Source organism: Momordica charantia (genome assembly GCF_013281855.1).
Source record: "Momordica charantia cultivar OHB3-1 chromosome 6 unlocalized genomic scaffold, Mcharantia_2.0 BLBB01000006.1, whole genome shotgun sequence".
NCBI classification, from domain to species: domain Eukaryota; kingdom Viridiplantae; phylum Streptophyta; class Magnoliopsida; order Cucurbitales; family Cucurbitaceae; genus Momordica; species Momordica charantia.
Window position 1 is genome coordinate 7,175,208 of NW_028275164.1, and position 14,699 is coordinate 7,189,906.

General features: G+C 35.3%; 3 protein-coding genes across 5 annotated transcripts; all 3 read right to left on the bottom strand.

Moving 5' to 3' along the window:
• Nucleotides 1–188: 188 nt before the first annotated feature.
• Nucleotides 189–3,841, bottom strand: LOC111016509 (Haloacid dehalogenase-like hydrolase (HAD) superfamily protein). Of its 2 annotated transcripts, none has more exons than XM_022291942.2 (7): nucleotides 3,351–3,841; nucleotides 2,671–3,180; nucleotides 1,940–2,037; nucleotides 1,793–1,817; nucleotides 892–1,012; nucleotides 663–797; nucleotides 189–519 (listed from the first exon to the last, which is right to left on the bottom strand). In XM_022291942.2, the coding sequence occupies exons 2-7, from the start codon at nucleotides 3,107–3,109 to the stop codon at nucleotides 312–314; spliced, it is 1,026 nt and encodes a 341-aa protein (XP_022147634.1). In that variant the 5' UTR covers nucleotides 3,110–3,180; nucleotides 3,351–3,841; the 3' UTR covers nucleotides 189–311. The 2 variants fall into 2 exon arrangements, with proteins under 2 accessions (XP_022147634.1, XP_022147633.1); XM_022291941.2 differs by having other exon boundaries at nucleotides 2,671–3,150; nucleotides 3,351–3,840.
• A 2,753-nt stretch (nucleotides 3,842–6,594) lies between these two features.
• LOC111016522 (Ankyrin repeat family protein) lies at nucleotides 6,595–10,381 on the bottom strand. 2 transcript variants are annotated; one of them, XM_022291961.2, is made up of 10 exons: nucleotides 10,073–10,376; nucleotides 9,911–9,967; nucleotides 9,744–9,811; nucleotides 9,020–9,236; nucleotides 8,844–8,941; nucleotides 8,544–8,589; nucleotides 8,394–8,453; nucleotides 8,278–8,328; nucleotides 8,097–8,175; nucleotides 6,595–6,873 (listed from the first exon to the last, which is right to left on the bottom strand). In XM_022291961.2, exons 1-10 carry the CDS (start codon nucleotides 10,151–10,153, stop codon nucleotides 6,803–6,805), a joined length of 828 nt encoding a protein of 275 aa, XP_022147653.1. In that variant the 5' UTR covers nucleotides 10,154–10,376; the 3' UTR covers nucleotides 6,595–6,802. The 2 variants fall into 2 exon arrangements, with proteins under 2 accessions (XP_022147653.1, XP_022147651.1); XM_022291959.2 differs by lacking the exon at nucleotides 6,595–6,873 and adding an exon at nucleotides 6,896–7,178 and having other exon boundaries at nucleotides 10,073–10,381.
• Nucleotides 10,382–11,560: 1,179 nt separating this feature from the next.
• Nucleotides 11,561–14,648, bottom strand: LOC111016523 (Transmembrane proteins 14C). The gene is made up of 4 exons (XM_022291962.2): nucleotides 14,467–14,648; nucleotides 14,056–14,313; nucleotides 13,786–13,920; nucleotides 11,561–12,006 (listed from the first exon to the last, which is right to left on the bottom strand). Exons 1-4 carry the CDS (start codon nucleotides 14,588–14,590, stop codon nucleotides 11,867–11,869), a joined length of 657 nt encoding a protein of 218 aa, XP_022147654.1. The 5' UTR covers nucleotides 14,591–14,648; the 3' UTR covers nucleotides 11,561–11,866.
• Between the last annotated feature and the right edge of the window lie 51 nt (nucleotides 14,649–14,699).

The window sequence follows — 14,699 nt, forward strand, 5'->3', positions numbered from 1 at the left end:
ATCAAATATTATATTATTCATAACTTTTTTTTTTGTTGACTACAACACATAGGAGTGACTTTTTTTTTTTTACCACCTCAGTGAAATTATGGGTCTTAACCAATTAAGCTATTTCGAACTCGTGAGATACATGCCTTGACCAATTAGACTATGTTAGATTGGCAATAAAATAACGAACAAACCTCATATAGCAAATAAATGCATTTCCATTTTGGCGTTGGTCTAAAAACACGACACAACTCAATATCACCCTACTTGTTAAGTAGTAAGAAAAATATAATTAAAAATATTAAAGTTCTAAGGCCTAAGAACTAAGAAGAAATAACCCATGAAGTTAATTGCTTCTCAACATCTTCCCAATTTTGAACTTTAGTGACTAAGGGGGGCAGATCCTCAGACTCTGTCTTGCACCATGGATACGAATTCTCGTAGTCGAAAAGTAGAACTCGAATCCCCGCTTCAGCACATTCTATTGCATATCTCGGGTTATCATCAATCAGTACACTTGCTCCCAAAGACCTGCCCGGTCGATCGACCACGGCACCATCAAAAAATGATGTTGTTACTCTAATGAATGTTTTCGATTGGGGTGAAGGTTAAATGAGCTAAGAGATGGGATTTATCAAAAGTAAATGATGGGTAGTGTAAGGATTTGAACATACTTGCATATTTCTGCCTTTGATCTAGACTCTCCATCCAGAGCAAAGTGGTTTCCGAAGTGAATCTCCTGAAACAGTCCCGGATAGTGTTTCTCGATCCACTCGAGTGTGTGATCCTTGATTGCATTTTGTCGGGACCTAAAATTATCGTTCAAAGACAGTTAGATCAGTTCATTTTTCCGTAAGGAGGAATCGGTACCGTATCGAAATCATCGAGTGTTGCAATACATACGTTACGACTGAAAGGTGACAGAATCTCGATAGCTTGAGAAGGGTGCTCTGAGCACCAGGTATAGGCCAGATTCCAGTCTTGAAGTATGGCGTCTTGAAGAACTCGTGAACTCGAACATTAGCTGGAAATCAGGATAGTTTCAGAACCACAATTAAACCAAGTTGAGAAAAATATTTTCATGGACAGAAATATCTCATGAACACCTTCAAAAGCGAAAAGATAAAATCCGTCGAGAGTTTTCTATACAGAATAAAATCACAAACATGTTACGTCATGGACTAGAGATCTCTCAAAGAAGCAAGTGCAAATTTCAAAACAAAGTACCAACCGGGAAATAGAGTAACAACCAAAACTATTTTCCTTTCAAAATTCTCACTAAACAATCAAAATTAAAAACCATTTCAATTTTTAAGAACAGATGTGTCCTAGATCTTCAATCTTTTAAGTCCTGATCTCTTCGAGATACGAACACTATTTTGATTACTAAGACCCTTTGCAACACTAGAGTTAAATTCATAATTAACTTTGAAATCATAGATTTGAAGTCCTCGAACGTATGGTTTACATTCAACTGCTAAGACCCAGGATAAGTCTTGTATATATGCATACCAAACCACCTACAATATTTGGCATAAAAAAACTAAGAATATTTAATTCCTAGAGAGGTGGTCACTATGATTCGAGCCTACAACTTCGATAATATGTAAGTTTACAGCTTGCCCCCGGTCAAACCCAAAGATATTAATATCCTGTAGATTTTTCAACTCCAAATATAAAGACACCGCAGAGATTATAGAGATTATTCAACATAAAACTATATAGTTTAGCTTAAATCCCCGTGATAAATCCTCAAAGTAACTCGTCATATTTTTTGAATGAAATTTGATATTATTCAACATACCTTCGTCACGAGAACACTTCCATATCTGAAACAGGAACGAAAGTCAAAATCAGACTAGTGCATATTAGATATTACCCAGGATGTCCTGAGGACTATTAAACTCGGAATCAAAAGGGAACCCTACAAATAATACACAGAATCTCATACCCTGAAGAATTCATAGACATGATACTCCGAAACTGAATGATTCGAAGAATAACGATCAGCAACAAACTTGTTAAGAGCTGAGACAAAGTTTCCCAAAACTGCATGACAACACAATAACAAAAGAAACAAACATTAGACAAGAGAACTGAGAAAGCAATAATCATTTGCAAGCAATAATTTATTAGGATAATCAAATTCTTAGCTCACATCAAGTACAGGCCAGAACAAGTCTCCATCTTAGCACATGTAATCGTCATGCAAAGTCATAAACAAATGTAGCTGAATTCTAAGTCAACTAAGTCATCAATTCAATAGATTTAGTCATCTAGATTATATCAACATACAAGATTTCCTGTCCTTGTCACATGACACCAGACCACTAGTAAACATAGAGTTCAAAGGAAGAAGAAGAAGTGTTACAGAAGAGGAGTTTTTTTGTTTTCTTTGTTTTTTTCTTTTTTTTTATAGCCGGGGGTCGGAGCTCTGCTCCCCTTTACCCAAGGGCACCTGCACCTCCCACCGAACTTGGGAGACACCAAAGATTTTTTGTATTAAATTCATCAGAAAATTCAAATTTGAGACCTCTAAGCCACCAACCAATATGAATAAGAATAAGAGGCCTCAAACTCTTGCCAATTGGGCTGTCCCATCGGGGCATGTTACAGTAGATAAGTTAGAGGAACAAAAGATGAAAATCTAGGGAAGGGCAGTGGAAATTGCAAAATACAAACCCTCATCGATGTCGACAGCAACAATAAGTTTATCCCTGGAAGAAAGTTCATGGAACGTTAGAGGATTTCCCCACTGGGATTCCCCCGGAACAGCAATGGAATATCTGCGATCAATTCCTTCTACTAAATCAATATCCACATTGTTAAGCAGCTGTGGACGACGAACAAGCGTTGGGCCGTTACTGTAATTGTCTTTGGGGGATTGAACGCAAGCTTTGAGACCAAACCGAGGGCATCGGTTTCCCCGAAAACTACGCAGAACAAGCTCTCCAGAAATGGGGAATCCGCAGCACTGTTCGAATAGCGACGATTGAGGAGGACGATGCGATTGCAGATTAAAATGCGCCAAACGAAGATCCCGCGTCATGGAAGGGGCCGCCATTACAGGTGATCGAGCATAGTACAATATTTGGTGGAACGAGCCTCCACGATTTAACATCAATTTCTTCTAAGACATCTCACATTCCTCCACCGCCACAGCTACAATAAACCATTAACATGTCTTAAACCCTAAAAAACAACAAACAGATACGGCGGAAACAAAAAAAAAACAATTAAAACATCAGTCAGCCTGGAAATCACGCACAGAAATCCACCAGCAGTTCAATCAAAAGGGGAAAAATATCAACCAAAGAATCCCAAAAGCAAAGAAACTTTACAGCGCGGGAGAATCAGCAGACCTGAATCGAGTATCAGCGTCGAAAAACTTAATTGATTTTTTCCTCGATCTTCTGCATAACGAGATGCGCTGAATTGGGGAAAAACCGCACTCCTCGATCTTCTGCTGAAACAATTGATTCTTTGCTTACATGAACTTCATTCCCGAACAGAAATGGACGAAGTTGGCTTGCAAAGAACAGAAAAAGAATGGAGGGTGTTGTTGAATATCAAGGCGTCGGCGCAGTCCCCACAACCAAAAAGTCGCTGATTTATTGAAATCTCCATTTGGGAATCAAGGGATTTTAGTCCTAAGTGCCTTCTTCGTTTTGGATTCGCATTATTTTCATCAAATTCGAGGGAGAATCGGTGGAATAAGATTGAAACAAACAAAAAAATATATATGTTTCCTTTTTTCTCGCGAATTGCCCAATCTTGGCTCTGGATTTTTTTTTTCTAAAAGAAATTATGCGAAATTTAAATGTGGTTTTTCTCAAACAAAAAGAAGAATAAAAATGGTTTGAGGAAAAAAAAGAAGAAGTTAAATTTGGTTTTTCAAAAAAACAGAAAAAGAACAGTTTATTTGTGGTGGGAAACTTGTTGGCATTATATGTATAAATTATAATTAATAGAGATAATTACAAATTGAATGTATTGTATATTTCTACTGGCTTATATGCTTCGGTTCATGTCTTTACTCCTATATTTGTTGGACATTTTTTTAATATGGTAAAAAAAATAAATTAATTATATTGTTGCATTTCATCCTATTGTATAAAAAGGAGGACAATTATTTAATTTGTACGAGGTCTTTTAGATTAGACTGAAAGTAAAGTCGTGAATGTCATGTTTAACACGTATCATACGTGGAGGTAAGCAACATCATCTCTACATAATTTAAAGTTGGCATATGATGTCTCTTGAAGAGACAAAATCGTTTACAGGTAGAGATGATCTCGATGATTTTTTTTTCTAACTCTAAGCTTTATTATACGAGGCACGGTAGTCTCTGAAGATGACTTTGTGTTACATGTACGTAGTAAAATAGTCTATTGGAGAGACAATTTTTTGCCAATTACACAAGGTCATCGCCCATATAAAAGCAACCATATTTTTAAAATTAGTTTTAAAATAATTTTAGTTAGATAATTAGTTTGTTTTTTCCAATATTAAAAAAATGTCGTACTTACAAAAAATAATCTACATAGTTATAAAAAACGATTACATCAAAATATTAGTATAGGACATACCACTAGATAATAATATGTGCCAAAATATATGTTTTTTTTAGGTTAAAAAAGATATTGAAAATTAAAATACCAAAATAAAATAAAGTTGAAAGTTGAATTAGAAACATAATATTTACCCCAAAATCTAATTTTTTTAAAAAAAAATGTGACACATTAAAAATCTAGGTTAGAAGTTAACGTGGACCATCTCTAGTGCTTTTGTTTGGGAATTTATTCTATTAGAATGGATGAACAAGGATGGAAGCTCCATAGGAAAAAGTATGAGATAATAAAAATTCCGTAAACTTTGATATTAAATTACAAATTTTGTCACGACAATTCAAATTGGCCACGTAGGCATCTTGTAAAATATCATTAAAATTTTCTGATACTATGAGAGTATGGATTATACAACTTCAATAATATGTAAATTTACAACAATATACCTCAATCGCTAAGCTAAGACTTTCTAGCAGTGTCTCAAGCATAATAACTTTTAGAATATTTTTAAAACTATTTTCTTTCCCATCACTTTCCAAACTCAAAATCAAGTCCAAACTTCTAAGACACGAGTGCGTTGATTATACTATTTTATCTTCCGTGTTCATTGCTTGACTTTCCTATACATTACGACTAAGGTCTCACGAACGTGTACTTCCCGTTCAAGTGGAAGCCTAAGTCAAGAAGGTACAAATAAAGAAATCAAAGTAAAAATGCTCAAAGAATAGACTTTTCTTTGGTAACATAAGATGAAATTGTGAGCTTTTCTGATAGTACGCCTCTAGGAATGAGTAAATGAATGTTTAGCTCTCTCTTGAACTCCTATCAAAATATTATTTGCCGTAACTCTAACCTGATATAATTTTTTAAGAATCTCAAACATGGAATCAATTTAATCCAACCCTTTTTATTGAAATTGATATTTCATAACATCATTCTTTACAACCTACATCAAGATCTTCATCTAGGAATTCTAAGAAAGAATAAAAACAAAAAAACAAAAACAAGAACAAGAACAAGCCCACCATAGAAGTTTTTTGGAGACCATCCCAAATAGAGCCAAAACTATCATGTTTTCACATGTTGGCCACTTGGAAAGATAGAATTCCAAATCTACACATGATAAAAACTTGCAACTTCTAGTTCTATGTACAATAGCAATGGATTCAATGAATTTGAAACGGTTCAAGGATAAACTAGCATCTTTTGATTGACTCAACATGGCCATGGATTCAATGAACTTCGAAAAGTTATAAATGAGCGTTACGAGTTATATTACGGGCTACGTGAATTGAAGCTTCCTTATATTGTAACAAACTATGCTCCTTTTTTAGGTGGATTTTGTGGAAAAAGTAGGGATAATTCCTTGATATGCTGTTCATTTGTAATAAAATACTTTCTTAGTTCGATGATAACACAACATGCCGAGGAAGGCAAAAAAAAAAAAAATAATAATAATAAATTAAATGATTGTTTTTTAATTAGTGTCTCCTTTCTTTTGGGCATGGAGTTACTAAAAGACCTGATCTCACTACCAACCAGTAAACATCACTTGCAAAGTTTTGTTGCGGGAAGCAATTGCAGTGAAGCAAGCATGATGACCTTTTGAATTGAATCTTAAATAGCATTTTTTTAGTAATACAAAGCTTTGCACTTTTTCAGCAATACAAACACAGATTACACAATCAATATTCCTAACCCTAAAACTTAAAAAAAAAAACTCAATACCATTAGAACTATGAGCAAAACATCTCCTAAAAAGTTTGGACAATTGGTTCAGATTCTAACTTTTGAATTTCTTGTATTGACATGTCCTTTAATTTTTCACACTTTCCTTCTTAATAATTTAGAACTTCTACGAGCTAATATGTTAAGCACCGCCACACAAAGCTACTTTGTAAAATCTAGAGTCAAACAGTTCCCACCCTTGATTTCAATGTCTTGTTTTTCAAATATCTCAATAGCCTCTTCACTAAATAACAAAGACAAACCGAGTTAAAAACAAGCACTTACTGCAGTGAATATCTAAAAGGAGAAATTAATTTAAAGATTTATGGTCTTTTATTGCTTGAATTTTAACAGAAATCTTCTACAGAAACAGCCCAATTATCTGCCCCATTATCAGTCTGAGACATCAAGAAGAAGTAAAGCCGCTGGAGCAGAAATTAAAGAAATATTTACTAGAAAATGATGATGTTATCTTATCTTCCAGGTGACGTGGGTAGTTGTTGCTTGAGCTTCCTCCTTCACTGTCCTTCCATCTTCTCTCGTATCTTATACTGCAAAGCAGCTGGAGCACAATCCAATGGCGTTTCCCCTGTGGTGGTGATCAAAATGAATAAACATTATGTAATATCTCAGCATTTCTCTTAGGTTATTCTCAAGCAATGTACATGTTATTTGGTCCTATGATCTTTTACTTTGCATCTACAAGTACCATACAAACATTCGTTGCCAACTTGAACATAGTTCAATTAGTTAATGCATATGTCTTAAACCAAAAAGGTCTAAGTTTTGAATCCTCATCTCCGCACGTTGAATTCAAGAAAAGAAGCAGCCTTCTCTCTCTCCCTCTCCCTCTCTCTCCTAAGAGAACTATCTTCTCCCTTATGCTCACTTTCTCTAGCAAAAGAAATTTTAAGTGAAAATTAGAAAGAGGTCGTGTAGGAATTCCCCTGTTGATATTTCTCCATTCTAATAAATTTATTTCTTGAAAGGGTAAAAATTGAAAAGAAATAAAATTCCATCAGAAACTTTTAAATACAAGTTTATCATAAATTAAAGTCTCAGGCAGTTCATATCAGTCTCTTAAGTACACGAACGTCTATGCTTCAACTCAGTTGCAACTTACAATCACCTCTCTCACGTGAGGGGGGATGGCAGCTGCGGGGATCAGCAATAACAGCCAGAAGGGGAGTGGGGACGATATATAATTATAAGATTTTTGAATGAATAATGTTTTAGGAATATAAAAAATTCTAATCGTGACTTAGGTTGTTTAATTTTTAGAGAAAAATGCTAATAACATCACTGTAATTTAGAAAGCTAACAATTAACGGCTTTCAGACACCACCAGAATATTATCCTTATTGTAGTAAGTGCAATCACACAGAAGCCTTCCATTGTTATTATTTTTCTTTGTTTTTAATCGCCAAGCTTGAAGAAAGAGAAAGGTAATGGAACTGATAATCAAGGTTGTCTGAAATTTGTTTTCAGAACAGTTCCTGTTTTTTATAATGAAATTTTTATTAGAAGAAAAGTTTGAATAATTTTTTACTAAAACAAAAGAAAATAAAGCATGTTCTTACAAATGAGTTATTTCTAGAAAAAGTTAAATTTTATTCTTCTAAAACCACACATTTGTGATTATTCATTGTACATAAATAATGTTATTTTTTGGTTAAAAGAACTTAAAAAACAAAAGTGTCTTTCAAGACAGTCTTTTAAACAGCCCCAATTCTAAAACTTCCCACTCAAAGTACTCTGATTTAATATAAATGTTAAGACACTCTGTATCAAGATCCAGTGACTAGTAGTTACCTTGTGCATTTTTGTAGTCCAGTCTAGCGCCACTCTCAATAAGAGCGAAAACAATGTCAGTCTGATTAAAGACTGCCGCCTACATCCAAAGTAATATTAATCTCAATATCATACCTCTAAACCGACAAGAATGCCATGTTCTTGAGGGGTGAGGTGGGGGGAAGAGAGAGAGATTCTATACCAGATGCAGCAAAGACAGTCCTTGCTTGTCATGGTAATTGGCATCCACGCCCTGCCAACATGAAAAGGGTAAATAATTCCATTACATATCTTGATTTGCAGAAAGAAATTTATTACCTCGCTTAAAAGTTTTTTGACAGCATTAGTGTCGCCGTTCTTGATAGCTTCCCTTAACCCCTGCAAGAATATGAAATTATAGAGATGAAGCAGAATTTAAAACCCTTTAACAGACAGCAGAGAAATATTAATATAATACAAACTATATACCTCGCCACTTGCTTCATAATCAATCTTTGATTCCTCTGCAAGATTCCTATTCAATAATGAAAATTACAACTGCAGATTAAGATCCGACTTATCTACCAAATTAATAACACCAACAGTGTTAAAAAAGGGTAATCTGATACTAAATCCATCCATAAGAATGTATGCAATGAAAAAATGTCTCTGTCCCAAGTCATACATACTTATGAAGGAGTGTGATTATCTTACTTTTCCCATATATGGGGTCAGAAAGAGAAGACAGACGCAAGCCTATTAGAATAAATCAAACTCCAGATAACATACCGAAGCTTGCTGCTGGAGGTAGATCCTCTATTCTTTAGATTGGAATCAGACTTCTTTGGTTTTGAGTTGAACTGAAAAGAGGTGGAAGTTGTCTTCTTCTGCCACAAGAATAATCAAGTTCCATAAGGGGCATGGCTGATATATGAAGAGCACTAGAAATCACTAAATATTAAAACCTGCGAAGGAACTGCTTCTGTTTCCATAGGCTGGATTGAAGTTTCACAAATGCATAATGGCATTCCACACTTGCAATCTGAAATGCCCAGCACGGGTTGATGCTCCACAGCTGGTTTAGACTCAGAATTTACATCTGCATCAAGGTTTAATTGGGAAACTGTATCTGCAACTTGATCAACAACAGCTAAGGATGGTGATTGACCAACATCTCTAGATCTGTGATATGGCAAACCCAATTAATAAGTTTGCTCGTTATCAAAAAAAAAAATGAGGAATAAATTTTCTTGATTGTCTATATACAGGTTCCAAAATCCAAAATTTTTGGACTATCATACAACCTAAGTCCTTGATACAAAAACGCCTGATTCCAATTAGAATTTTTAAGTTTCTTATCTTTTAATTGAAGTTTCTTGATAGGAAACAATATTCTAGAACTTGAAACTTCTAACAAGCAATTTCAACCAAGAAGGTGCAACTGGAGTTCTTGCATCAAATAAAGTATCGTGTTGCATCTTTCCCTTTCAGTTTCTACTCAAGCACTTTAAATTCTCAGCTTATAATTTATGCAGGACGAAATGAATTATCAAACAGGAGTTGAGAAGTAAAACTTCAGCTTAATACAATCCTTTCTTGTATGGCCAAAGGACTCCGCATGAAACTTCACTTCCAATACCAGCTAATTTTCAAGGATAAGTGTATTGACTACATTTAAGCATGACTTACTGAGAGGAGTTATTGAAACAGTCAGCACAAACTCTAACAGGGGAATGAATACCGAACTGCGGCAAGGCCTGAATTATGCACGAACCAGTACAGACATATACTATTCAGATCGCAAACAAAGAGTCCATTTATGCAAAACCACCAAGAGGAAAAGGAACGAATAATACCATTTGAAAAGAAGAATGCTCGTGGCACAACGTCCTTCCACAGCATCGGCAATGATGCTGCAAAACAAAAATAGAAAAAATAGTTCAATCTCGCGATAAAAAGCTCGAAACAGAATCGAAAATTATTGTAATTGCAGTAGCTCAATTCGAACAATTTTGTACCCGTCGCCGGAAGGTGTTGAAACTGCATTTGCAGACTTCGCAGCGTGCTGCTTCCTGAAAAAGAGGAGGCCCCGCCGACATTTTTATGATCTCCGATCCTCTCGATGGCTGGATCTCCGATTGTTAATCACTGATTCCGATCAGTTTCGGCGATGTCCAACGCAACGTCCGCCGGAGTGCGGTGACGCCCCCCTCCGACCGGCGAACTCAGTCAAATGCTACGTTACAGAACCGAGAGGGAAACAGGTAGCGGATCTCCTCGAGAACACGCGCTGCCTCTGCAACTCTTACAATAACTACTAAATAAATTAATTAAATTACATATCTCATCCAATTTACACGTATTCCAATTCCCAAACAATGCCGATAGAAATATTAATAAAATTTGGATGTCGTTCTTCAAAAAGTTATAAAAACAAAAAATTCGTAAAAGCTATTTAAATTAAAAAATAAGCATTTGATCCTTTAATTATTAATATTATATCTATATTAATAATATTTTGTCGATTTTATTTTGTAACATTATAGAAATGTTGATTTATTTTCAACGGATATTTATTACCATGGGTTCAACTATTATTTTGGTATCGGTACTGTCGCTTTGGTGGGTTGTTACCCTAAAAAAACAACTATTTTGATATCTATATGTAAAATTTGAACATAAAATTTGTATACCATGAAAATCTTTAATAAGCATTTATGAGTGCATTTCATAAATCTTAGTATGTGAAAAATTATGCTAAAATTGTTATAAGAAGAAACTAGATAAAAATAAGAATAAAATAACAAAAACTGTATGCTTTAGAATTACAAGAAGAATGTTTTGAATTAAAGTTCAAAGATAAAGATGTGCTTAGTTAAATCCATGTTTAATTTTAATTATTTGTTGTCATTAGCATATATCTTCAACTGAGTTCGAATCTCCACCTTCATATTGTATTAAAAAAAAATTGTACTCATTTGTTTTGATTTTTAAACTTTTTTGTTTTTGTTTAATTCAACTTTTTATTATTTTGGTTTAATGCTTTAAGACACTGGTTTAGCTGTAATCTGTAAATCATAAGATTAATTGTAGTGTCTAGCTGTAACCTGTAAATCACAAGATTAATTGAGTTACAAAGAGCAGGGCATTAAATTTCCATCAACTCGAATAAAAATAAAAATTATCAACTCGAATAAGACTGACATAGATATAATAATAATAATAATAAAACTTATTTAAAAATAATTAAAAAATTTGTTTATTTGTTGGTTTAAATATTTATCAACCTCTTATCAACACGTCCATGATTTTCATAAAATTGGCCTTCTCCCTATGAATTTAGGAGAAATATTTACCTTTTATCTTTTCTAAAATGGAGTGAGATGAAAATTAACCCCAACTAACTGTGGAGGACTATTTTTTTAAGATTTATTAAAAGAATAGGGACTAAATGGTATTTTAACAAAAAACAATATCCAAAATTAGGACATCCATTGAAAGAAATCTTCTAAAAACAATTATCCAAACATATTTTCTCCAAATCTGTTCCAAAAAACAGCTTCCAAACCAGCCAAATCAAGAAGCCAGTTTCGAATATTCAATGGTCTACATTACTTACCCTTTATAGTTTATATAGAGAGTCTTGAAGAGAAAAGGGTGCAGTACAAAGCTGAAGGCACACCAAATCATTTTCACAGACCTGAAAGCTCCAATCAGCAAAGAAAAGAGATCGTACAAAAACAAGCACATCCGTCGATTACAGTTTACGACTATCATGAGACATGGCTCACCACTTTTTTAACATCATATGTTCAATGCGAGCTACGTAGAATTCCATGCATGTAACCTCCAGTCATTATAAACGACACAAGTGCTACAACACCAGCGGGAAATATCTTCCCCGAATTCTTGAAACGAGATCCCATTACTACCAGAAGTGAAGCAGATAGGCCTGTAGATTAAGAGGTCGAAAACATCAAGCTAAAAGGTATGGGGTTGATGAATTTAACTACCACTTCATTTTCCTCTTTGGTTTAGCCTTATTTCCATGTTAGAAGATTGAATAAAAGAGAAATAACAGCTCTTTGTTTAAGTTTTCCTTTCATAATATAAGTGAGGAGTGCATGCTTTCTGGGACTTTTGACAACAATGACCTCATGTATGATCATTTTAAACTACTTGCAAGCATGAGGATTCTTTTTTTTTTTTTTGAGTGTCCGAGCCAGCTTACGCGCACCTCGACTAATCTCACGGGACAACCGCTGGTGCTCGGAAACACATAGGATTACTAATTCCTAAAGTAGATGGGGGTTTGAACTCATCCTCTCCTACTTAACCTTAGCCCTTTTGGACCAATGAGCCACTTATGATATCTAAGCAAGAGGAAGTATTAAAATGAAGTAAGCTCTGTTTTGTATAACATATTCATAATACAAAGTTTTTCATCCAGGAACCAGGTTCAAAACAGTCCAAATTCCTGCCAAATGACTAAAAGCTATACACCAGAGCAAGCAGGATAACTGCACTGCAGGTGATTCAATGAATCTGGAAGCCTTCCCTTGAACCGAGCTCTTTACAAAACTCTGGATATTCACCTCACCTCCCATTTCACCCACCACCCTTTTCCCACAACCACTAACAAACATTGAATCACACAACTAAAACTCCAGAAAACTCCAGCTACCCATATAGCCAACAAACGAACGACCCTCTAGATACCAAACACTACCCATCACTCAAGTACCACCTTGTCCTAAAGGTGACGAGCGTGGGATTGCGACTCTTAATGAAAGCACCGCAAGTCTGGTTGAACCTTGTCAAGGCTGCCTTTGGTCTTGGGTTTGGAAGTCATCTTAGAACAATGTATACCTGATTGTAGCTTCCTTATGTTGCCATTACAAGCCCTAAACCATATAACCATCATACAGGTGCACAACTAGAAGTAGGGTTCCCACTATAAGAGCTGAGAAACTGATTTTCCTCAATGGATGAAAAACTTCCGCTATAAGATACTATAGATAAGAAAGGTGAACACAACCAATATCAAATGTAACACTCAAAATCTCAAGATTTCAGGAATAGTTTGAACCATACTTGTAAAAAAGGCTGGTGAGTAGTTTGTAAGCTCTCCCATATCCAGCTTTAATTACATTAAACCTGGCTCCAATCCCACTTAGAAACATATTGATGCCAAAACACTATCACATCCACTAGTGTAACTTGAGTTTCCAATAATTCTATCCTAAATTCTGCATCCCTTTTCAAGAATGAATGCTCTGCTACTAGTTTGCTAGGAACCAGGTATAGAACAATCCCAAAATTGTATAGAATGACTACAATAAGAAAATACAAAACGTCAGTACTATCATAGATGCCTAATAGTACTCCCATAACTAAGGTCATTATTTCCTTTCAGAAACTAGCCAGCAACCTACTTCTATGTAGAGAAGTTAATTATGGACACACTTGAGTTTGTTCCTTTCCATTAAACCAAATCAATGCCAAACAAGGGCAGGAAGGGTAGGCTTGCCATTTCCTTGCTAGAAAGAAAGTAAACATCCCAAAACGAAGTGTATCTACTCATTATTCCTAAATTCCGATTAAAATTAAACCACTAGAAGTTTACAATAGGACAATGTATCTGATCAGTAATACCTAGAGTTATAACAGTTCAGCTACGTGATAAGGAAAATATATGATAATTAAGTAAAAGATACAGTGAATTTCTTACCAAGACCCACGGCCGATGCAAGAACAGGGTTGCCGGGAAGCAGTTTAAAAACAGCAAGTAACAGTGAGGCTGAGACTCCCCCTGCCAATAGCGACTTATGGCTACCACTCTTCAAATAGCCCATTAAGCCACCAACTGCCAAGTAAAGAAAATTGAACATGAATACAATTACATTTCATAGAAACTAATAATTCACATCTTCATTTCAAATTTCACTTTATGCCGCAGTTACAAACAAACAGCAACTAAAAGAAAGAAGAAGAAAAATACCTCCTACTAGTGCAGCATATCCAAGAGTTAATTTCTGCGACATTGACATAGCTTTCTTCTGGCTATTGGAGTTAGGTTCCTCTTCCTCCCCACTATTGCCATCATTATCGCCTCCACCACCTCTACCTCCCCCGTCGCCATGAATCCCTTTATTGGAAGAGTCGCCGCCATCGGTATCTGTATAAATCTCGCTATCTTCATTTTTGGAGTCGGTAACACGGATAGCAGATACTCCCGTCTTACAATCAAATGAAATCCCTGCAGAAAACATGAAATACGTAATGTGTTTCTCTCGTAGTACAAAATAAGAGTAAACATGATTGAATCCAGATGACGATTCAAAAAGGATAAACATAGCCCAATTATACGAAGAGGTTCGGATGATGAATCCGTAAGAACACGATTGCTTACCGCTACCGATGGTAGATTGAAATTGCAGGCGTTTAACTGAAAAACTGTTGCTGAAGAGAGCTCCCCGGAGCCGCGGCCGGAAAATTAAAGACGCCTGAGACACGCCGGCCAGAACTTCCGCCATTTTCCTTCTTCCTCGCGAATCCTCCTTAAACCTCCTAATAATAAAGGGGTTTTGATTTACAGGGTAAATTATAAAGGTCAAATAGGTATATGAATTTTAAAATGTATTT

Coding starts and splice junctions, on each gene's coding strand:
- LOC111016509 (XM_022291942.2), bottom strand. CDS start 3,109: ATGTTAAATCGTGGAGGCTCGTTCCACCAAATATTGTACTATGCTCGA. Junction 1,818..1,939: donor ATGTCTATGAATTCTTCAGG/GTATGAGATTCT, acceptor TTCCTGTTTCAG/ATATGGAAGTGTTCTCGTGA. Junction 1,013..1,792: donor GAAGTGTTCTCGTGACGAAG/GTATGTTGAATA, acceptor CCTGATTTCCAG/CTAATGTTCGAGTTCACGAG.
- LOC111016522 (XM_022291959.2), bottom strand. CDS start 10,153: ATGTCGGCGGGGCCTCCTCTTTTTCAGGAAGCAGCACGCTGCGAAGTC. Junction 8,942..9,019: donor CAGAAGCAGTTCCTTCGCAG/GTTTTAATATTT, acceptor TTCTTGTGGCAG/AAGAAGACAACTTCCACCTC. Junction 7,179..8,096: donor GGACTACAAAAATGCACAAG/GTAACTACTAGT, acceptor TTCTTTTGCTAG/AGAAAGTGAGCATAAGGGAG.
- LOC111016523 (XM_022291962.2), bottom strand. CDS start 14,590: ATGGCGGAAGTTCTGGCCGGCGTGTCTCAGGCGTCTTTAATTTTCCGG. Junction 13,921..14,055: donor ATATGCTGCACTAGTAGGAG/GTATTTTTCTTC, acceptor TTTACTTGGCAG/TTGGTGGCTTAATGGGCTAT. Junction 12,007..13,785: donor TGCATCGGCCGTGGGTCTTG/GTAAGAAATTCA, acceptor CTTAATCTACAG/GCCTATCTGCTTCACTTCTG.